Source organism: Coenobita brevimanus, chromosome 82 (genome assembly GCF_032717465.1).
Source record: "Coenobita brevimanus isolate Jiangsu-jjx chromosome 82, ASM3271746v2, whole genome shotgun sequence".
Taxonomy (NCBI): Eukaryota; Metazoa; Arthropoda; class Malacostraca; order Decapoda; family Coenobitidae; genus Coenobita; species Coenobita brevimanus.
The window spans coordinates 1,867,501-1,889,598 of record NC_137035.1 but is presented as its reverse complement, the minus strand read 5'-3'; the positions used below and the strand labels follow the sequence as shown (position 1 = coordinate 1,889,598).

The window sequence follows — 22,098 nt, the reverse complement described above, 5'->3', positions numbered from 1 at the left end:
TAATGCTGATTGTATGTGTGCGGAGTGTCGGGGAGGGCAGGTGGAGATGGTCAGGCATGAAAGGATTGAACTTGCTGGTGAGTCTCTTGAATGTGTGGAAGAGTTTTGTAATTTGGGAGACATGTTATGTGCTGGAGGTGGGGCTGGAGCTAGCTAGCTCTGTGGGTGGGGTGAGAAGTGGTTGAAAGAATTTCAGGGAGCTGTTGCCTCTCCTGACACTGATAGGGCTCTCCCTATGTGCTAAGGAATCTTTGTATTTGGCATATCTTGTGGTAGGTGAGGGCACTCACCATCCACTCACTCAATGTAGTGCTGCTCTCGGGTGTCTGCCCTTTCCTCTCCTCCATCCTTCTTTCCTTCCATCCTCTTCTGCCTTTTTTTTCCTTCACTCTTTCCTCGTCCTTCTTCCTACTGGTGACTTTACACTCCCTCTTCTGTCTTTCTTTTCTTCATTCTTTCCTCTTCCTTCTGCCTGTGGGTGATTCTGCATTGAGTGACAAGCCAAATGGCTTCTTGTACACCAGGAAATCATTTACTATGCTGGGTGGTAACCATATAACCAAATTTTGGCACCTGGTGGTTTAGTGGGTAATTACAGTGTTCCAATCGGATTGAGCTGGTGAAGGTTTATATCCAAGGGGTGGTTGGGCTTTACTGCTCACACAATACCACTCAAGGATGAGTGACACTGGTCACTCTCATCTTAAATGTCAGGAACAACTTGCCTAGCCCCTGGTTCCTACGCTCCTCATGGGGCAACATAGGATTGGATGATGGATGGATGGACGGATGGATGATGAAGAGCATAATACTGTATGGTAGTGAGACCTGGGCAGTAAAGGAAGAGGATATTCGCAGGCTCAAACGCACAGAAATGACAACGATCAGGTGGATGTGCTGTGCATCCCTGCATGCAAGGCCTGGGGAGGCTGGGTTTACGAAGAAGGAGTTGAGAGGTAGGATGGGACTGGAGTGTACTATATTGGTGTTGTGATGAGGAGAGGTAGATTGAGGTGATTTGGACATGTGGAGAGGATGGTGGATGATAATTGGGTGCAGAAAGTGAGAAGCGTTAATACTGGGGGTGGGGTTGCAAGGGGCAGACTGAAAAAGACGTGGGACGAGGTCATTAAGTGTGACCTCAGGGTTAAGGAACTGAACAGGGTGGCAACCATACATCAAGCAGCATGGACAGCTGCCATTAGGTGACCAAGGACGACCCATGCAAGCATGCTGGTGCCTCCAAAAACGAAACGAAATGAATGTCACGTGCAGGGAATGGAGAATGACTAATGTGATTATGAATGGAGAAAGATGAACACGTGAAGAAATTTCAGTACCTGAAGCATTGATAGAAAAGAGGTAAATTTGCAAAGGGATGAGAAAGTAGACAGCAAAGTGAGGGAAAGTGGCTGGCTCTATGAAGGCCTGGATATTAAACAGAGGTCTGAGTGTGGCAGCTGTGAGAGGCTTCCATGATGGGAAATTTAGAGGCTACATTAATATGACTGGTATGTTGCATGGAAATGAAAGTCAAGAGTAACAGCAGTGAAAAAAGGGTTTTTTGGAACATGTGTGGAATGCAGTGAGTGAAGGCAGAAGGAATTTCATCTATCTATCTATCTATTGCCAGACGCCTCAATCCCATTTGGGGTGGTCACAAACAAATTGCCTCCATGCCGCCCTGTCACCAGCCATCTCACTGCCCTGCTCCCAACTTACACCCCCCTCTCTCATATACCTCTCCACCCCATCCCTCCATCTCATCCTCAGCCTCCCCCTCCCCCTCCCCCTCTTCACCTCACTCACATACACTCTCCTCATCAATCTCTCACCCTCCATCCTCTCCACATGGCCAAACCACCTCAGTGTGTTCCTCATAATGCTTCCTATCACATCCACATCCACACCACAACACTCCTTTATATCCTCATTTGTCAGCCAGTCTCTCCATGTGACTCCACAGACTCCTCTTAAATAACTCATTTCCACTGCTCTCACTCTTGACTTGTCTCCTTCCAACAATGTCCAAGCTTCACTTCCATACGTTAGAGTTGGTATCACAATACAGTCATGTAGTAACTTTATCACTTCCATGCTCACTTTCCTGTTTCTTATCACTGCTTTCAAGGAACCAGCAACCTTTCTTACTTGTTGTACCCATTGACGCACTTCGTACTCTAGACTTCCATCCTTATGCATAACACTCCCCAAGTACTTAAACGTACTCACATTTTCCATTCCCTCACCATCCAACCTCACTGTACATTCACTGACTTCACCTCTCTCAAAGACCATCACTTTACTCTTCCCTACATTCACCTTTAGATTCTGTTTCTTACATACTCTCCCAAACTCATCCACCAAGCCTTGTATCTCCCTTTCGTCTTCACTTAACAGCACAGTATCATCTGCAAACAACAGTACAGGGAGTTTCCAAACACTACCCTCTCTCACTAGGGCCACTCCAACATCCACTGCCCTACCTTGTATCTCTTTTATTACCCTATCCATGAACAGATTGAACAACCATGGAGACATGACACATCCCTGTTTCAGCCCAACTTTCAAAGAGAAAAATTCAATCAGTTCACCATCCACACGCACTGCAGCCTTAACACCACCATACATACTCTTCACAGCATTCAACAACTTCCCATCTACTCCATATATTCTTAATACTTTCCACAATCCTTGTCTATCCACTCTGTCATATGCTTTCTTCAAATCCATGAAGGCCGAATACAACTTCTTTCCCTTCTCTAGAAGCTTTTCCACTAAAGATCTATGAATGATTATCTGATCTACACAACCTCTTCCCTTCCTAAAGCCTCCCTGTTCTTCTCCAACTAATTCCTCTGTTATTTCCCTAACTCTGTCAATAAGTACCCTACCATACACTTTTCCCATTACACTAAGAAGACAAATGCCCCTATGATTACCACACATTTCTTTTCCCCTTTTCCTTTGTACAAGGGAATAATTATACCTGACTTCCTATCCTTCAGGACTCTATCTTCCTCCCAGGCCAATCTGCACATCTTCCACATCCATTCTACAGTACTATTATCTCTCCCCCATGCATCAGTATTTCACCACACACTCCATCAATTCCTGGGGCTTTCCCTAATTTGACTTTCTTCATTGCTTCCACAACTTCTATCCTACTGATTTCTTCCTGTCTTCTCACCTCCCTCCTTCTCCCAGCCATTCCCCAGCCACTTATACTCGCATTAATTCCATTCTCTATGTTAAACAATTCTCCACTAGTAATCTACCATTATTATCTTTCACTCCCCTACTAACTGCACCCTGTCTTACTCTCTTCACCTCTTTCCAGAACATTTTTTACAATCCCTCCACTTTACACTCAAATTCCTTCCAAATTCCTCATTCACTCTCTTCTTACTCTCTCTTACTAATCTTTTCACCTCTCTCATCATGATTCAGTGAAAGATGTGGAGTATGGAAGTCTGTGGACACCAAAAAATGTGCTTTGCTGGTATGATCATCTGGAGAGAATGGGTTTTAACAGTGATGAAAAGGTTAAATCTGAGTGAGTTTAGAGGTGGAAATGTAGTAAGTATAGATATGGCAGATGTGTGAGAAAGCAAGGCATGGAGACTGATACGGCTAGAAAAATGGCAGTGAATCAAACTGGTTGGAAGAATTTTGCACAAAGGAGTGTGGGACAGGGGTTTGGCACCCCTGTTTTTTCCCTATGATGTGAGTCATCCAGCTGGTTGATGGAATGAGGTGCATAAATGTGGATGGTTATGGCTGTGAAGAAGATCCAGGATTCCAGGGGACTGAAGTGCTTAAATGAATGATTGAGGCTCATTTAAATGGCCAGACCTTTGACTAATTTCTCCTATCAGGTTTTTCTTACCCTCTGGACCCTACCTCACCCCATCCTTAGGTAGGAAATGAGGTCTGGAAGACGAGTGAATGCTACAAAGGAATACAAGGCTGACAGTCTCCAAATCTTGCCCTTTCTAAAGATCATCATTCATCATCATCATCGAAAGATTACTGAGCAAAAAAGGAAGTCAAAATGAAGATCCGTTAATTCTGAGGTGCCTAGATATACTGCATTTAAAAGACTGCAGACAATGGGAAGGAGTCTGAGAACAGTTCCAGAGCTGACCAAGTGCACAAATGAATGCTTAAAGTACCAACTAACTTGTGCATTTGACAGTTGGACATAAGCAGTGACACTGTGTGGTTAGATGGATGCTGCATACCTGTCATGATGGGAGATGAATGCATGCATAAACTGCTTTTGAGCAATGACCAGAGCAGGAGTGACTGAGGAGAAATGTCACTAATTTGTAGAGAAAAAGCCTGTTCCTATACATGACCCTGCTGGTGCTTACAATCACTTGAATCTGGAGAATAATCAGGATAGGATTATAAAACGACAAATACCTGCTTTCAGAAGTACCAGTGTCAGTCACTCAGGAGTGGATATGGTCACACTGAGTAATGTCCCAGATGACTAAGGTAGCTTTGTATTGTATGGCGCACCCTAGCACATATGATAAGTACTGTACGATACTGTTGTACACATAGTACATCAGAATCCATTGTGTTAGGATCCACCCTGTAGCATTTTCTGAAGTAAGAATGCCACCCTCTGATTCTTCCATGAGAGATGCAAAATTACACAGTAAAATAATTTGAGAAACCAATTTAATTTCTCACCCTTTACGTTTGCATAAAACAGTCTGAATACTGTAGAAATTAAGGAAACGAAAATTGAAAGGAGGGGAAATAATGAGATAGACTAGGTTCCTGTCCTTCTAGAACTCAAATTACAGTACTGCAATCAGGTAGAACAAATCTTTGACCCCAATGGAAAAATAGATCTTCAGGATCCAAAAAGTCCTTGACATGTCACCCACAGAGAAGGGGGAAAAAAAAAAACAAGCATTCAGTTGGGAAATACAAAGGACACGCATGACTTGATTCACCTGATTTGGCATCCATCCGAAAGGTGCTAGTAACAACCATCCACCAAGGAAACCCATTTGCAAAGCCCAGAACAACAGTCTTCCTTCCCACAGCCCATCCATCATTTCCAATGAACACAATAAATTATATTAAATGTTCTACTATGCTGGCAGCAAGAGAGTCATTGTATATGAGAAACTGCAATGGCATTATGCCTGCTCTCCACTTAACTTCCCTAATCTCCCAACTGGAATTCATAAAGAACACAAAATTTTATGTCATTCTTACTCCAGGCACTACATGCCTGCTAGTTGCTCATAACAATGAGTAGTATGATTTACAGCAATGGAAAAGTTACATTATTCTCAGTTTCTTAAACATTTCACTTTTGTTTTCTTAAAGTATCAGATACTTATGCAATAATAAATGGTAATATTTTCTTTTAACAACTATATTTAGATAGCAATATACTGCTTCTTTCGTGTAAAATAACAGCCTCTCTCGTACTTTTTGTCTTCAAAATACTGTACTATACATTTCTCGAGGTCTATGTACGTACTGTACACAGTCTATCACATTGCATCAGCTATATTTCTTTTGCTTATTCCCACTCTGTTCTTTTGGAGCATTTTTCTTGCGTTTGAGTATCTTGCTGTGTCTGTTGCTAGTAAGGTGCACCTGCCACTGCTGCTCACCGATGATCACCCGCTCACACACTTCACAATAGTGGCGGGTCTTGTCATCTGCCAAAGATAAAAAAAATAGTCATTCATCCATCCATCCATCCATCCAACCATCCATCATCCAATCCTACACTGCCCAATGAGGAGCACAGGAGCCCGGGGCTAGGCAGTTGGTCCCGACATTTAAAATAAGAGTGACCAGCCTCACTCATCCCTGAGTGGCATTACATGAGCAATCAACCCCAACCACTCCTTGGATATAAACCTTCACCGGCTCAATTCGACTGGAGTGCACTAATTACCCACTCACCCACCAGGTGCCAAAATACCACCCAGTGTAGTAAATGGATTCCTGGGGTACAGGAAACCATTTGGCTTGTCACTCAGTGTACAGTCACCCACAGACAGAAGGAAGAGGAAAGAATGAAAGAAAGACAGACTGAAGAGGGAGTGTAAAGTTACCCGTAGGCAGAAGGACAAGGAAAGAATGAAGGAATGGAAGACAGAAGAGGATGGAATGAAAGAAGATGGAGGAGAGGAAAAGGCAGACACCCGACAGCAGTACTAAATCGAGTGAGTGGATGGTGAGTGCCCCCACCTACCACAAACAAAGTCATTCAACAAAATAACGCAAGTTTTCTTTTTATATCTAACTAATTCAAAATGGCCTCATATCAGTCAGCCAGTCTGTGTAAAACTGTACATGGCAGCACCTAGCCCTCTGGTTTTAATCCATACAGTACCTCCTGGTCAAATAAAAAAAATTGGCCGTATCCTTTTTAAAATTCTATCCATCCATCCACCCATCATCCAATCCTATGTTGCCCCCAGATGAGCGTAGAAGCCCGGGGCTAGGCAAGTTGGTCCTGACATTTAAGATGAGAGTGACCAGCCTCACTCATCCCTGAGTGGCATTCCTGGTGTACAGGAAACCATTTGGCTTGTCAATCAGTGTTGAGTCACCCACAGGCAGAGGGAAAGGGAAAGAATTAACAAAAGAAAGACAAAAGAGGAAGGGAGGTATTAATCTTGCCAGTTCTGAAAATAATACAACCATAAGCTGCATTACACCACTAAAACAATAATGATAAATATCACCAAACACAAGAGTTAAAAGGCTTAAAATTTACAGTACAAAGAAGTGTTTCTTCACTTGCAAATAGCATACTCAGTCAGCGCATCATATTTAAACAGTGAAATCCATTTCACATGGATTTCTTTGCGAGCTAGTTCTCATCCATTCATCCATCATCTAAACCTGTGTTGCCAACGAGAAGCGTTAAAGCCCGGGGATAGGCTAGTTTGTCTTGACATTTAAGATGAGAGATAATTTTCTCATTGGCTTTGCAAGACCAAAATGTATTCTTTGGTATAATTTTTCTCTGATAAAATCTGGCTAAAAATGGGTTTCGAGGGGAACCTGGAGGAGTCCAGTTGGTAAATAATTTTCCTCTCATTATTACAATACTGTTTTTTTTTTTATGATATTCTTCTTGCATGATATTCTTCCACATCCCAAAAACTATATAAGCAGAGGTCCTATGATACAAGTTTGTGCTGAATTATCACAGCCACAACTGCAACATAAAATATTACATTTGGCTGGCCACCAAAACCACATTTCTTTAATCCATCCATCCATCCATCCATCATCCAATCCTACACTGCCCCATAAGGAGCGTAGGAGCCCGGGGCTAGGCAGTTGGTCTCGACATTTAAAATGAGAGTGACCCCCCTCACTCATCCCTGAGTGGCATTACGTAAGCAATCAACCTCAACCATCCCTTGGATATAAACCTTCACAGGCTCAATCCGACTGGAACGCAATAAATACCCACTAAACCACCAGATGCCAAAATTTGGCTATATGGTCACCACCCAGGGTAGTAAATGGTTTCCTGGTGTACAGGAAACCATTTGGCTTGTCACTCAGTGTAGAGTCACCCACAGGCAGAGGGAAAAATACAGAATGAAGGAAATAAAGACAGAAGAGGGAGTGTAAAGTCACCCGTAGGCAGAGGGACAAGGAACGAAAGAAGGAAAGAAAGAAAGAAGAGGATGGAAGGAAAGAAGGACATTTCTTTAATATTTAAATTATTAGATCTTCAAAAATAAAAAAAAATATTTAGAAACAACTGTGCTCATTTTCCAGGTCATCATTAGCAAGCAGCAGCCAAAGCCAGTCTATACCAGGACAAAGGCATTTTTTTCTATCTTTTTCCACCCTGATTCATCACCTGTTAGCTTGTTCTATCCCTGGAATGCACACTGTGATGAAAGAAACAAACTTTTCAGGTGCCAAGTGCTGTACACATCATTAAAGTTCAAGCATTTCTCTGCTATATACTGTGTTCATGATTACAAAACTGCAATCTTGGAATGTACCATTGCCACACACTAACAATCTTAACAGCAGCATAACATGTGTATCCATCCATCAATCCATCATCCAATCCTATGTTGTCCCATGAGAAGCGTAGAAGCCAAGGGCTAGGCAGTTGGTCCTGACATTTAAGATGATACTGACCAGCCTCACTCATCCCTGAGTGGCATTATGTGAGCAATAAACTCTAACCACCCCTTGGATATAAACCTTCACCGGCTCAATCCGACTGGAGCGCAATAATTACCTACTAAACCACCAGGCACCAAAATTTGGTCATATAGTTACCACCCAGCATAATAAATGGTTTCCTGGTGTACAGGAAACCATTTGGCTTGTCACTCAGTGTAGAATCACCCAGAGGCAGAAGAAAGAGGAAAGAATGAAGAAAAGAAAGACAGAAGAGGAAGTGTAAAGTCACCAGCAGACAGATAGATGAGGAAAGTATGAAGGAAAAAAAGACAGAAGAGGATGGAAGGAAAGAAGGATGGAGGAGAGGAAAGGACAGACACCCGAGAGCAGCACTACATCAAGTGAGTGGATGGTGGGTGCCCCCACCTACCACAAATAACATGTGTAACCAGAGATTAACATGTAACCAGAGATTATTGTATCAATGTCAGAGACTGAAAACAGTGACTATAATATACGCTCCTTCGGTACTGGCCTGATCAGAGTCATTGCACCTAAGCTCTTTGCAACCTATGTTGCATTTGTTTTCTGGGGTAGGGGGGTTTCAAGAATACTCCCCCAGTATCCCTGCTTGTCGTACGAGGCGACTAAAAGGGTTGGTGGTGGGTTAGTGCCCCACCCCGTAAAAAGAACTAACTAAAAAAGTGAATAAAGCGCCTCGGACCCAGACGGACCATACGTTGACGACTAAGGAACGGACAAAGGACATTCTTAGGGTGGGAACATGGAATGTGAGAGGAGTGAATGATGAAGTGAAAGAGAGAGAGATTGTTCAGGTGCTTGAGGATGCAAAAGTGGATATATGTGGATTGATTGAAACTAAATGGAAAGGTGAAAGGGTGAGAGAATGGGAATATGGTGTAGGTATATGTGCGGGAGTCAGTGAGAATGAGAGGGCAAGAGAGGGAGTATGTCTGATGATAAGCAAGAAGTGGAAGGAGAATATAAGAGAGTATGGAACAGTGGGTGCAAGGATTGTATGGGTGAGGATGAAAGTAGGTATACAAGCATGGGCGATTGTATGTGTGTATGCTCCAACAGAGGATCGAGTGGCAAGAGTGAAAGATGAGTTTTGGGCGAGAGTAGAAGCATGTATGGACAAGTTTGAGAGGAGCGAGAGAGTGCTGTTGATTGGAGACATGAATGGCAAAGTTGGGAATGTACGAGTGGATGGAGTGGTTGGTCAGTGGGATGTGCCAACTGAAGTAGATGGGAATGGTAGTGCTTTGGTGGACATCTGTGTTTGTAAGGGGTTGGCAATAGCCAATACCTACTTTCATCATAAGATGATCCACCGGTATACATGGAGAGTAATGAGGAGGATGGATGGTGAACTTGTTGAACGAAAGGCAATGATAGACTACGTGTGTGTGGACGAGCGAATGAGAAGACAAGTGTTGGATGCAAGAGTGTGGAGAGGGTGGGGGAATGGAGTCTCGGACCATCACTTAGTGATGGCCAAGGTAAAGATGCAAAGAAAGTGGTTGAGGAGGCAAAGGGGAAGACAGGAGGAAGCAGCTCCTGTGAGAAGAGTGGAGAAATTGCAAGATAGTGAGAAAATGACAGAGTATAAGAGCATAGTGGAAGAAAGATTGGGAAGGTATGAGCTAGAGCAGATGGAAGGGGTGGAAGACGTATGTAAGATATTCACGGAAGAGATAGGCGCAGCGTGTGAGGTGGTTTGTGGAGTGAGGAGGAGATGCAAGGGTGTGCAAGGGACAGCATGGTGGAATGATGAGGTGAAACGAGCTGTGGAACAAAAGAAGATGGCATATGGTGAATGGTTGGCAAGTAGAGGTAGGGGAGAAGATGAGAGAGAGAAGAGAGAGGTATATGTGAGCAGGAGAAGGGAGGTTAAGAGACTGGTGAAGGAGAGTAAGAAGAAAGTGGATGAAGAGTTTGGGAGGAATCTGAGTGTGAAATGGAGGGAGAGTAAGAAATTGTTTTGGAAGGAGGTAAAGAAAGTAAGGCAGTGTGAAAGGGGAAATAATAGGGGAGTGAAAGATAGGAATAATAGATTGCTGGTGGAGAAGAGAGAGAAATTGAGGAGATGGAAGGAGCACTTTGAGGATTTGTTGAATGTAGAGTGAGAGCAGTGTGAGTATAAGTGGTTGGGGAATGGCTGGGAGAAGAAGAGATGAGAGGAGGGAGGAAGAGATCAGTAGGGCGGAAGTAGTGGAAGCTATGAAGAAGATTAAACTGGGAAAGGCCCCAGGAATTGATGGTGTGTATGGTGAAATGCTTAGGTATGGGGGTGAGATTGTTGTGGAGTGCATATGGAAGTTGTGTAGATTGGCTTGGGAAGAGGGAAGGGTTCCAGAGGACTGGAAATCAGGTATAATTGTTCCTCTGTACAAAGGAAAAGGGGAGAGAGAAGTATGTGGTAACCATAGGGGTATTTGCCTTCTTAGTGTGACTGGTAAAATATATGGTAGAATACTCATTGATAGGGTCAGGCATATGACAGAGGAGCTAGTTGAAGAAGAACAAGGGGGATTTAGGAAGGGAAAAGGGTGTGTAGATCAGATATTTGTTCTAAGATGTTTAGTGGAGAAGTATCTAGAGAAGGGAAGGAAAGTGTATGCTGCCTTCATGGACTTGGAGAAAGCTTATGACAGAATAGATAGGAAAGGTATGTGGAAGGTATTAAGAATATATGGAGTGAAGGGGAAATTGCTGAGTGCTGTGAAGAGTATGTACGAGGGAGCTAGGGCTACGGTGCGAGTGGATGGTGAGCTGAGTGAGTTCTTTGATCTCAATGTGGGACTGAAACAGGGGTGTGTGATGTCTCCATGGCTGTTTAATATATATATGGATGGGGTTGTAAAGGAGGTGCAAGGTAGGGCAGTGGATGTGGGGTTGGCCCTAATGAATGAGGGTGAGATTTGGAAGCTTCCGGTGTTGCTGTTTGCTGATGATACAGTATTGTTGAGTGAAGATGAATGGCAGTTGCAAGGTTTGGTGAATGAATTTGGGACAGTGTGTAGGAGGAGGAAGCTGAAAGTTAATGTAAACAAAAGTAAAGTTATGGTGTTTGAGAGGAATGAAGTCACAGAGTGTGCAGTGAGGTTGGATGGTGAGGATATGGAGAATGTGAGTGCATTCAAGTACAATACTTGGGTAGTGTGATGAGTAAGGATGGAACTTTGGGGGATGAAGTACGTGAAAGGGTACAGCAGGGAAGGAAGGTTGTTGGTACACTGAAAGCAGTGATGAGAAATAGGGAGGTGAGTATGGAAGTTAAGAAGTCACTGCATGATGGTACTGTGATCCCTACCCTGACATATGGAAGCGAGGTGTGGACCTTGCAAGAGGGGAACAAGTCAAGAGTGAGAGCAGTGGAAATGAGTTACTTGAGAGGAGCATGTGGAGTGACGTGGAGGGACAGGTTGACGAATGAAGAAGTGAAGGAACGTTGTGGGGTAGATGTGGATGTGGTTGAGAAGATTAGGAGAAATACACTGAGGTGGTTTGGACATGTGGAGAGAATGGAGAATGAAAGACTGACTAAGAGGGTGTATGTAGGTGAGGTGGAGGGAGGGAGAGGGAGAGGTAGACCGAGGATGAGGTGGAGGGATGGAGTTGAGAGGTATATGAGGGAGGGGGGGGTGAGTTGGGGGGAGGGTAGTCAAATGGTGGGTGACAGAGTGACTTGGAGGCATTTTGTCTGCGGCCACCCTTTGTGGGATTAGGGCGCCGGGCTATAGATAGATAGAATAGATCTCTAAGAAGCTCTGAATATTCCAAGGAGTTCATCACAGATTAAAAAAAAGGTGTGAATCACCATGACTCTTTGTACCATTATCTCCTCTTTCTTGACATGATAATGGGGTGAAAAGGTTTACCCTCAATCAGGATACAAAAGAATTTAACACACAGACAACTCGTAGACCACCAGCGACCTTACTTATGATGATGGAAAGAGGGACCTTTATGTGGTGGCAATGATATACTCAAGCAGCAAAGCCAGTATACAAATGCCTCACCTCCCTCCCTATCCCTTGAGAGGAGGATGGCAGACTGCAGGAAAAGGGGAATTACAGCCTACAGTCCACCAGGTTTATATTTAGATGAGCTGGGGCCACAACAGTGATAAAACAACTTACTAGTGATCTCTGTATGCTCACTACCCCCTGGAGGGTTGACAGGCTGAAGAAGTGGCTGTGTTCCCTCCAGCAGTGCCTCCACCACTTTAAATGCCAGCTCCCTCACACACTCTACCCATTGCTTAGGGTCGGTCCCATCCAGGCCATACACAGGTGGCACCTGGGATGTGAGTGTTGTATTAGGTTGGCTTAATCATTTTAATCTCGTGATGTATCTTTTTTTTAGTTACCTTTGCTTTCTGCAGACACTATACTCAGCTGTAGGAGGACTTTTAGCTGTGAAAGGGATAATGAATGCCAAATCTAACACTTCCAGCAATAAATATCACTCCAAAGGTCATTAAGTTCTCTGGAGATGAATATTAATTCTATCTATCTATCTATTCCCAGACACCTCAATCCCGTTTGGGGTGGACACAAACAAATCGCCTCCACGTCGCCTTGTCCCCCGCCATTTCACTGCCCTGCTCCCAACTCACATCCCCCTCTCTCATATACCTCTCCACCCCATCCCTCCATCTCATCCTCGGCCTCCCTCTCCCTCTTCCCCCCTCCACCTCACTCACATACACTCTCTTCGTCAGTTTTTCACCCTCCATCCTCTCCACATGGCCAAACCACCTCAGTGTGTTCCTCATAACGCTTCCTATCACATCCACATCCACACCACAACGCTCCTTTATATCCTCATTTGTCAGACTGTCTCTCCATGTGACTCCACAGGCTCCTCTTAAATAACTCATTTCCACTGCTCTCACTCTTGACTTGTGTCCTTCCAACAACATCCAAGCTTCACTTACATACGTTAGAGTTGGTATCACAATACTGTCATGTAGTAACTTTTTCACTTCCATGCTCACTTCCCTGTTTCTTATCACTGCTTTCAAAGAACCAGCAACCTTTCTTCCCTGCTGTACCCTTTCAAGCACTTCACCCTCCAAACCTCCATCCTTACTCATCACACTGCCCAAGTGCTTAAACGTACTCACATTTTCCAATTCCTCACCATCCAACCTCGCTGTACATTCACTGACTTCACCTCTCTCAAAGACCATCACTTTACTCTTCTCTACATTCACCTTTAGGTTCCATTTCTTACACACTCTCTCAAACTCATCCACCAAGCCTTGCATCTCCCCTTTATCTTCACTCAACAATACAGTATCATCTGCAAACAACAGTACAGGGAGTTTCCAAACACTATCCTCTCTCACCAGGGCCACTCCAACATCCACTACCCTACCTTGTACCTCTTTTATTACCTCATCCATGTACAGATTGAACAACCATGGAGACATGACACATCCCTGTTTCAACCCAACCCTCAAAGAGAAAAATTCACTTAGTTCACCATCCACATGCACTGCAGCCTTAGCACCATCATACATACTCTTCACAGCATTCAACAACTTCTGATCTACTCCATATATTCTTAGTACTTTCCACAATCCTTGTCTATCCACCCTGTCATATGCTTTCTCCAAATCCATGAAAGCCGCATGCAACTTCTTTCCCTTCTCTAGAAACTTTTCCTCTAAAGACCTAAGAATGAATATCTGATCTACACAACCTCTTCCCTTCCTAAAGTGTCCCTGTTCTTCTCCAACTAATTCCTCTGTTCTTTCTCTAACTCTGTCAATAAGTATCCTACCATACACTTTTCCTATTATACTAAGAAGACAAATGCTCCTATGATTACCACACACACTTCTTTTTCCCCTTTTCCTTTGTACAAGGGAATAATTATACCTGACTTCCAATCCTCCGGGACTCTACCTTCCTCCCAGGCCAATCTACACATCTTCCACATCCATTCTACTACTATCTCTCCCCCATGCTTCAGCATTTCACCACACACTCCATCAATTCCTGGGGCTTTCCCCAATTTGACTTTCTTCATTGCTTCCACAACTTCTATCCTACTGATTTCTTCCTGTCTTCTCACTTCCCTCCTTCTCCCAGCCATTCCCCAGCCACTTATACTCACATTACTTCCATCCAGTATGTTCAACAATTCCTTAAATTGTTCTCTCCATCTGCTCACTTTTTCTCCCTTCTTCACTAGTAATGTACCATTTTTATCTTAATTCAATCTATTAAATAATGCCATGTTTCCTCTTAATGAAATTCACATACAGTCCATTAACTTAATACGAGAGTTTGTACTATGCAAAATGCCTAGAGCATGACTTGGGGGTGAAAAATTAAATAATCGGTGGTGCACAAGTTAGTTTTGAAAATGCGAAATCAGGGCGGCAAAGTGAGCCAAATCTGCTGTTGCACTGCAGAGTGCAACCGACCCTTGTAAAGCGTGCAGGGAAGTGATGCAGTCATGATGTCGGTGCACCATATGACATAACAGGCATCCGTGCAGCTTCTCTCAGCTGAGCCAAGGCAATCTCATGTGGTGTATACAGTCCCCTAGTTTACACAAAGCCACTTTTTTTTTTTTTTTTTTTTCAAGGATTATAAGGTAACGGGCTATGGTGTGGAATATACCTGCTGTGTACATGTGTTTAAAGTCCCATTATACATAAACAAAATGACAGACTAGGAGCCAAGGGAGTGACTTTTGAGGCAGCCACCCCACCAATTAGAATTTTCCCCTTAAGGTATGTTATTTGCAAGAACGAAATTTCTAGAGAGCGACATATTCTACCACCCAAATTCTCATGTACAGTGAATGGACTGTACCATACTTAGGTTGGCCATAGTACACCTAATGTTTCTCTATACTGGAAGTTAAGACAAGTGCCAAAAGACAGAATGCTTTAAAGAAACAGGTCAACATTATGAAGGGGTTAATGTACATCGTGTGCATTTAATTTAAAAGAGCCTCTTATAGACTGAATCTTGTATTATATCTATTAAAATGGTTGATCACACTGACAGCACAACACTGACCTCTCTCACATCTGCCAGTAAGACCTTTTTGCTTCACCTAGTGTATGCTACAGATGCTGTTCTTTTAAACATACTAAAGACAAAGGATAATATTATGAAATACGCTCATTCTGCATGCTAGAATTATACAGTACATTTAAAGTTTGCTGCCCTTTCCAGGTGCATTTTGCTGTACTAATAAATTCATCCACTGCAATAAATAAATTAACAAAAAAGCTTATAAATAAACTGACGTACAATAAACGTAAATATATCAACATCATTAATGTGAACTCTTGCCATCTAAAGCTGGGATGAAGTAGGATCCAGAAAGTGAAAGAGAATGTACAGAAGTGGGATAACTACAAATACGTGCCCAGTGAAATGAAACTCAGTCATTCACACATCATTCAAGTCCCTACAGTCCTCGCTCCACCTCGAGCACACAATAACAGTACCTGTACATATTTTTTTTGGAGTTTTGTTTGTACTGCAGATGTCACAAAGTTACATAACTCTGGAACATGTTGCAAGGAAAAGCACTTGGCAGCTCTATTCTGAGTATGCTTACAATGTGAATAAATAGGTGAAATGGGGATTTTAATACAACAACTGACTATAGTATATGCTAAGAGTGTACTATGCTTCACATCATTTACAGAGATTGTATGTAATGTATTGCAGATAAGTAATATGCAACTGCATCAATAATCTTGTGAAAAAACTTGGGTAGATGGCTATAAATAGTCTGATTCAGCAAGCAGTACCAAACAGGCACATACATGAGAATGCTCCTGTGCATACTCAATCCATACAGCATATACCTTCACTTGTACAATTTGGTATATAGTGTTTTCCCATCCATGCACTTTCATTTGGCTTTCATTTTCTCAATAATTTATTAATCTGTTCACCAACAATAACTCTACTGAGTTTCTATAATTTATTTTCAGCTGAATAAACTATCTGGCATTAGCTGGAACAAAGCACTAGAGATGTTCTGACCGTGAGATGATTAATTTATGCACTGCCTCTCTACTGCTCATTAAAACACTTAATAATCTTGTTATGATGGAATGCTTTACCTTGCGTCCCGGTGACTGGAGAAACCGATTCTTGATCCATCTTACTTGCCTCCTGGTGTACTGTCTTGTTGCCTGGAGAATTTGGATACATCAGAAGAGTGATAAAAGCTGTATAATTTATCACATCATCATTATCATCATCATCATCACCATCCATATCTCCTTTCCCACTCAAGAAGAGAGCGAGGTAGGATTCAGTGCCTTAAAAAAAAAAAAAAAAAAAAAAAGTGCCAACTGACTGGGTCACACCCTTAATCTCTCACCATTTAGACCCCAAGAATCCTGACTCCACCTCACAGACATAAACATCCACATTTGTGTGTTTCATACCATCTCTTATTCATCCACCCATCCATCATCTAATCCTGTGTTGCGTCATAAGCGTAACAGCCCGAAACTAGGTATGTTGATCCTGACATTTAAGATGAGAATAAACATATTTATCTATAATTATCTATATACAGATGAAAAAAGCATGAGAGTTACAAAGTGTTTCACCATGAACATGAAAACCTATTGAAGTAAAGAAGATGAACATAATACAAACTGTTTTCAGAAACACAATGGCAGAATTTCATCATACAGGGATCACACTGCCGATCACCAATATCGCCAATTGTGATAAAAAATAATTTTAGGTGACAGTTTTTAGAGTTTTCAATCTGTTTTTAGAGTTTTTAATCTGTTTAAGAGAAAGAAAAACCAAATGGTAAAAATGATACAATGGAACTGAGTATTTTGTTCTAACATGAAAATAAAGACAAAGAATATATATCTATACATGAATCTTTGCTCTTCATTTTAGATTTTCATAAGGGTGGTTACATAGAGCTTGCTAAACAAGAACTGGAAACAGAAAATGAGTTTATTTTTCGAATGAATAAACAACTATTGCATGTTGTTATGCAAAATAATTGGGATTTTTAAAAACTGGTTCACTGCGTGGGTAAGGAATCTTCAGAAAAAATTGGATACACTTTTCTGGGGCCAGGGCTAACCCTAATCATATCATCTTAAACCCTATGCAGCTATTATAAACTGGATAGGCAGGGTCCATAAACAAGCAACACAGTAAGAACCTAAAAGGGGCAGCACAAAATTAACTGACCTATCATCTTCATATTCTAACAAAAATAAGCTATTCCTCCATTCCCTCTAGCTTCACAATGATCCAGATTATACCTTTGGCAGAGGTAGAGTCTTAAGCATTTTCTGTGAGTGACCAAACCATCAAAGCAAAACAACAACAATACAGGTAGCAACAACAACAATTTATGTCCCTAAACTGGCCATTTACCAACTAATATCCCAATGTTTCATCATAAGCTTGTTCCATACATGCAATTCATTTTACAATGTGAATTAGTTTATTTTTACTGTTACCAGATGATTATAAGCAGCTTAAGAATTGGCTCTCATGCTGAAAGAGTTCATAATGCTGTATATAACCCCTGCAGTTCAAAAAATCTATCTTACATTGCATAAAATCATTATGAAATAGAAAGGACAAAATGGAAAAGTTGTCCCTGGGCTCAATGGGATGGTCACCAATCAACCACCACCACCACCACGCTGTGGCAGCAACAGTGGCGGCAGCAGCACAGGTTCAATTGAAATGTGAACCCAGTGGACTACAGGCTGAAGCTGTTCTCCTGCAATCTAGCATCCTCCTCATGGGGGATAAAGTGGGAACTGAGGGAAATTTGTATAACCAGGAAATTTGTATAACCAGGGAGTGCAGCCAACCAGTTATTGTGCTGCCACTACATGCAGGCATCCCTCTCCAGCACTGCCAGTCAACTTCAACTCATTACCACTCACCTGTTTCATAAGTCCCACTCCTTGTACATAAAGTTTCTTCCCAAGTGCTTCTTCACGTTGTTTTTCGTCCAACAACAAGTATTCGTGGAACTCCTTCAACCCAATGCTCTGGAAGATACCCTGTGTGTAATCAGCTGACTCGTTGTTGGCAAGGCGTTTTGCATTATATGATGCATGGAAATCTAGTAACTCTTTCACCAGTCCTCGCTCAATCATGTCATCTACACGGTCATCCAGCCGATTATTCAGTATGTCCTGTAAAACAGATCGAACATAAGGGTGGAAGGGATCAGACTTCATCTTAACTATTCAGTCTGTCATTTTGTCATACATGGATCCTATGTAACATACTGGTAAGAGATACCTATCAAAACACTGCACTATGTAACTGGTAAGAAGGAAGCAATATGGGAATATCCACTAGCACATTATCGGGCATATGTCATTGTCTCTCACAGCAAATGGCAGAAAAATGTGGAGTTCTGGACTTTTTGATTACATAATTACGTTCTGGTTGTATATGTGACAAGTGGTAATAAAGGACACCTCATCATGGTAGCACTAATACTTGAAGGGAACAGTATCCCCACACAAGCCGCACATATTCCCAGCTCCCTCCACCTTCCTGTAAATAAGGTTGAAGGACTGTGAAGTAATACAAGAATAATCCTCTTGATGAAGAATTTGAGACTACAGATAATGGTTACTGCAAAATGGCCACTGACCCTATATATTGGCAGCCTACTCTCACTGGGATGCAATATATGATTTATAAGATAAATCCTAATCAGTATTATCAGAAGCACATTCAGATGATCATAGATTAACCTTCTAGGGGCATCAAGAATTTTGCATCCATTCAGGATATCATGTGAGATACATTTTTCACCATGTGTACAACATGAGGTGGAGGAGGAGAGCAGGAGGGGTGATCAAACATGGGGAAGACAGGTATATGAATGAGGATGGTGTGATTTGGAGGGAGGGTAGTCTGATGGCAGAGGAAAGGGTGATATAATCTTTATTCCCTTAGGTTTCTATTATTATTATTATTATTTTTTTTTGGTTTGCTCTGGGCACAGGCTTCACGTAAGTTCCCAAGGCCCAGTAGTCCTTCTCCATACAATACACCTTCACATGTCACCACTTCGATGCTAACACCCACAGACCATATTAAACATATGCCAGAGTTGTCTCATGACTGGTGTACTGGTATTAGTGGGGGCATTTTCACGACATGTCAGTGGGTCTTCTGAAAGGTCAGCAAAGTGTGATTTAATGAAATTCAAATCCCAAACTGTTCCCTGCCTCAGTCAGGATTTAAGCCTGGGTCCATTAGGACTACAGACCACCTCTCTACAAATTCGGCCATGGCCTCCACCGATTATAGACAGATGTAAAAATCAGATGCCATGCCTTATCACATGTGACCCAGAACATGGCGGTGTTGGGGAAGCGCAAGCCTCCCCCGAGTGTGCCACCTTCCCCCCGTGCCTGCTGTCGTTGCTGGGCCAGGAGGATGCTGTGGGGCGTCCCAGTCTGTTCCCACACCTGCAGTGATCTGTGTGGAAGGGATGGCAGATTAGTGGCAGGAAACAGACAAATGTGGTATCAGTTTCATCTACACCCTAATTCCAGAAGGCATGGTCACAAAAGAACTGCCTCTTGTCATCCTTTCCTCTGTCATCAGGCTGGCTTAACTCCAGCTCACACCACCCTCATTCACATGCTTCACCAGATCCCTCCAACTCACCCTCAGTCTCACCTACCACTTCACTCATATACATTCTCCTGGTTAGTCTTTCACTCACCATTCTCTACCTGGCCAAAAAAGTTTCATCCCCTTAAATAATAATAATAATAATAATAATAATAACAATAATAACTATATATCTATCTATATACCTAGGCTGCTTCCCCCAAGGAAAGGGAGGTAGCCAAGACAGGACGACACACTCCCCATTTACTCATCCATTCAAACACATTCATTCGCATCTTAGCCCCAAAGGGGAGAACGGACAGATCCTCACCGCACCACACCGCACAAGGGTCAACTGCGCAATGCAATCAGTGACATCCGCAGCAGGGCCCGACAGCAGAGCTGGTTTATCCCTGCCACATCATAACAGACCCATCCCCTTACCCGCACCTGACCTGAAATAGCTGATCAGACCAAATGCGGGAGAATATCCTCTCAGGGCTGCGTCATCACTTATTCATTCACAATTTCTCTCCATTTATTTCTGTCACACACAGCCACTCTTCCTTGCTCAACAGACATCCCTCTCGCATCCAGCGCTCTCTTCACACTGTCCATCCATCCTGTTGGTGGTCTTCCTCTCAGCCTTACGCCTCTCATATCAGATCTAGTTATCTTTTTCACCAATAATAATAACAATAATGATAATATTAATAATAACAGCCACTTCAGGGTGAGGATATCAAAATAAAAAATTGCTGGTGCTACTATTCAACTTATTAAACTTAAGAAAGGCTCTAACCCCTGCAGTCCACAAGCCTCCTTGAAGCTAAATACCATCATCTGGAAGTAGCAAGAATAAAATAAAAAATAAGAAAGCACCAACCATGTTCAAAAAGTTAAAACACAGTCCACTACATCACCTCCTCTATCAGATAGCTGGGGCTACTTAATCTTTGTTCATACTATACCTATTTCATAGTGAATTCGGAGCGAGGTAGCTCAGTGGTAAAGCATGTGACTAGATCGCTAGGTCGACAGTTTGCGCTGCGATCGGGTGGCTGCCTTTGCTGGGAGGGGTAATGCTCTCCTGTAACCTTAGCAGGGCTATATGATCTATCTAGGTCTAGCTCGGGGGAATAATCCATCCATTGTAGTGAACTGTACTTTACCTATGGTAACACTAAACTCTAGCAATTTTCCTTCAGCCTGCCCCAGCCAAGGCGACAACCAATGCCAAACTACTCTACTGCACTGAAACACATCACGGTCAAAAGATCAGGGGTTAGCTAAATGTTAACAGACTTTTGGGTAAGGCTTTTGGCATGTGACTCCTTTCTGAATCAAATATTGTGTATTTTTATCTCCCTTTTATTGCTGGGCAGTATTATTTGACCTCCGACTTCTGTCACCCTGGAGAACTTGGTGGCTGAGTGAGTAGGGTGGTGGGCAGTTGGGTGGGTGGGTGGGGTAGCCATAGTGAGAGAAGTAGATGGTGTACACAGGGTGAGAGAAATGGGTGGGTAGGCAGGAAGAGAGAGGTAAATGATTAAGTATGCAAGTGGGCAGGGTGGGTGGGGGGACAGAGGGAAAATAGGTCCATGGTGTGCACAGATCCATGAGTAATATATCCCAGGGAAAATGGGCCAAGGGGGAATAAAGATCCAATGGGTAAAAAAAGGTCCATGCACGGATTCAGTGTTTTGCAATGGGGAAAACACAGGTCGACACGGAAAAATATGTCCACAGATAAAACAGGTCCATGGGGAAAATACGTCCAAGGGGGGAAACGGGTCGGAGGGAATATAGCCCATTGAGGGAATACAGCCCAATGAAGGAAAAATGGGTCCATGGAGGAAAGACAGAGCCATGGGAAAATAGGTTCATGCTACAAAATAGGTAGAACTAAATGGGACCACGGGAATAAAAAAAAAAAAATGAGGCCCATGGGAAAAACAAGTCTTTGGGGAAACAGGTCCACATGGAATATATGTCCATGAACAAAACTGATAAATGAAGGAAATATGTCCATGTGGGAAAATAGGTCCAAAGGGGAAAACCTGTCAAGGTGGGAACAGGTTCCTGTCAGACAACAGGTGAGTGAGGGTTGGCACACTGGGGGTGTAGCTGAGACGTACTGGTAATAGTAAGTGATGATTTGGAAAAATGACGTACAGCAACCAGTGAAAACTGTTACTCGTGCTGACATATATAATTGTTGATGATGAAACTGACAGAAAATATTCATCACAGAAACTGTTCCAGTGTCTAATAGCCTACTAAGGGAAACTGC

The 22,098-nt window shown here is 42.7% G+C and overlaps 1 protein-coding gene across 1 annotated transcript in view; it reads right to left on the bottom strand.

Annotated features, from left to right (window-relative positions):
- Positions 1 to 5,535: 5,535 nt before the first annotated feature.
- The window catches only part of LOC145409655 (tRNA dimethylallyltransferase), an 89,452-nt gene continuing 72,889 nt past the window's right edge, over positions 5,536 to 22,098 (bottom strand). Inside the window, exons 4-8 of the mRNA XM_080280006.1 lie at positions 19,523 to 19,667; positions 18,107 to 18,361; positions 16,286 to 16,357; positions 12,318 to 12,477; positions 5,536 to 5,696 (exon numbers count right to left, since the gene is read on the bottom strand). Of these exons, the coding sequence (XP_080136132.1) occupies positions 5,536 to 5,696; positions 12,318 to 12,477; positions 16,286 to 16,357; positions 18,107 to 18,361; positions 19,523 to 19,667 (793 nt within the window). The remainder of the gene's footprint in view (positions 5,697 to 12,317; positions 12,478 to 16,285; positions 16,358 to 18,106; positions 18,362 to 19,522; positions 19,668 to 22,098) is intronic.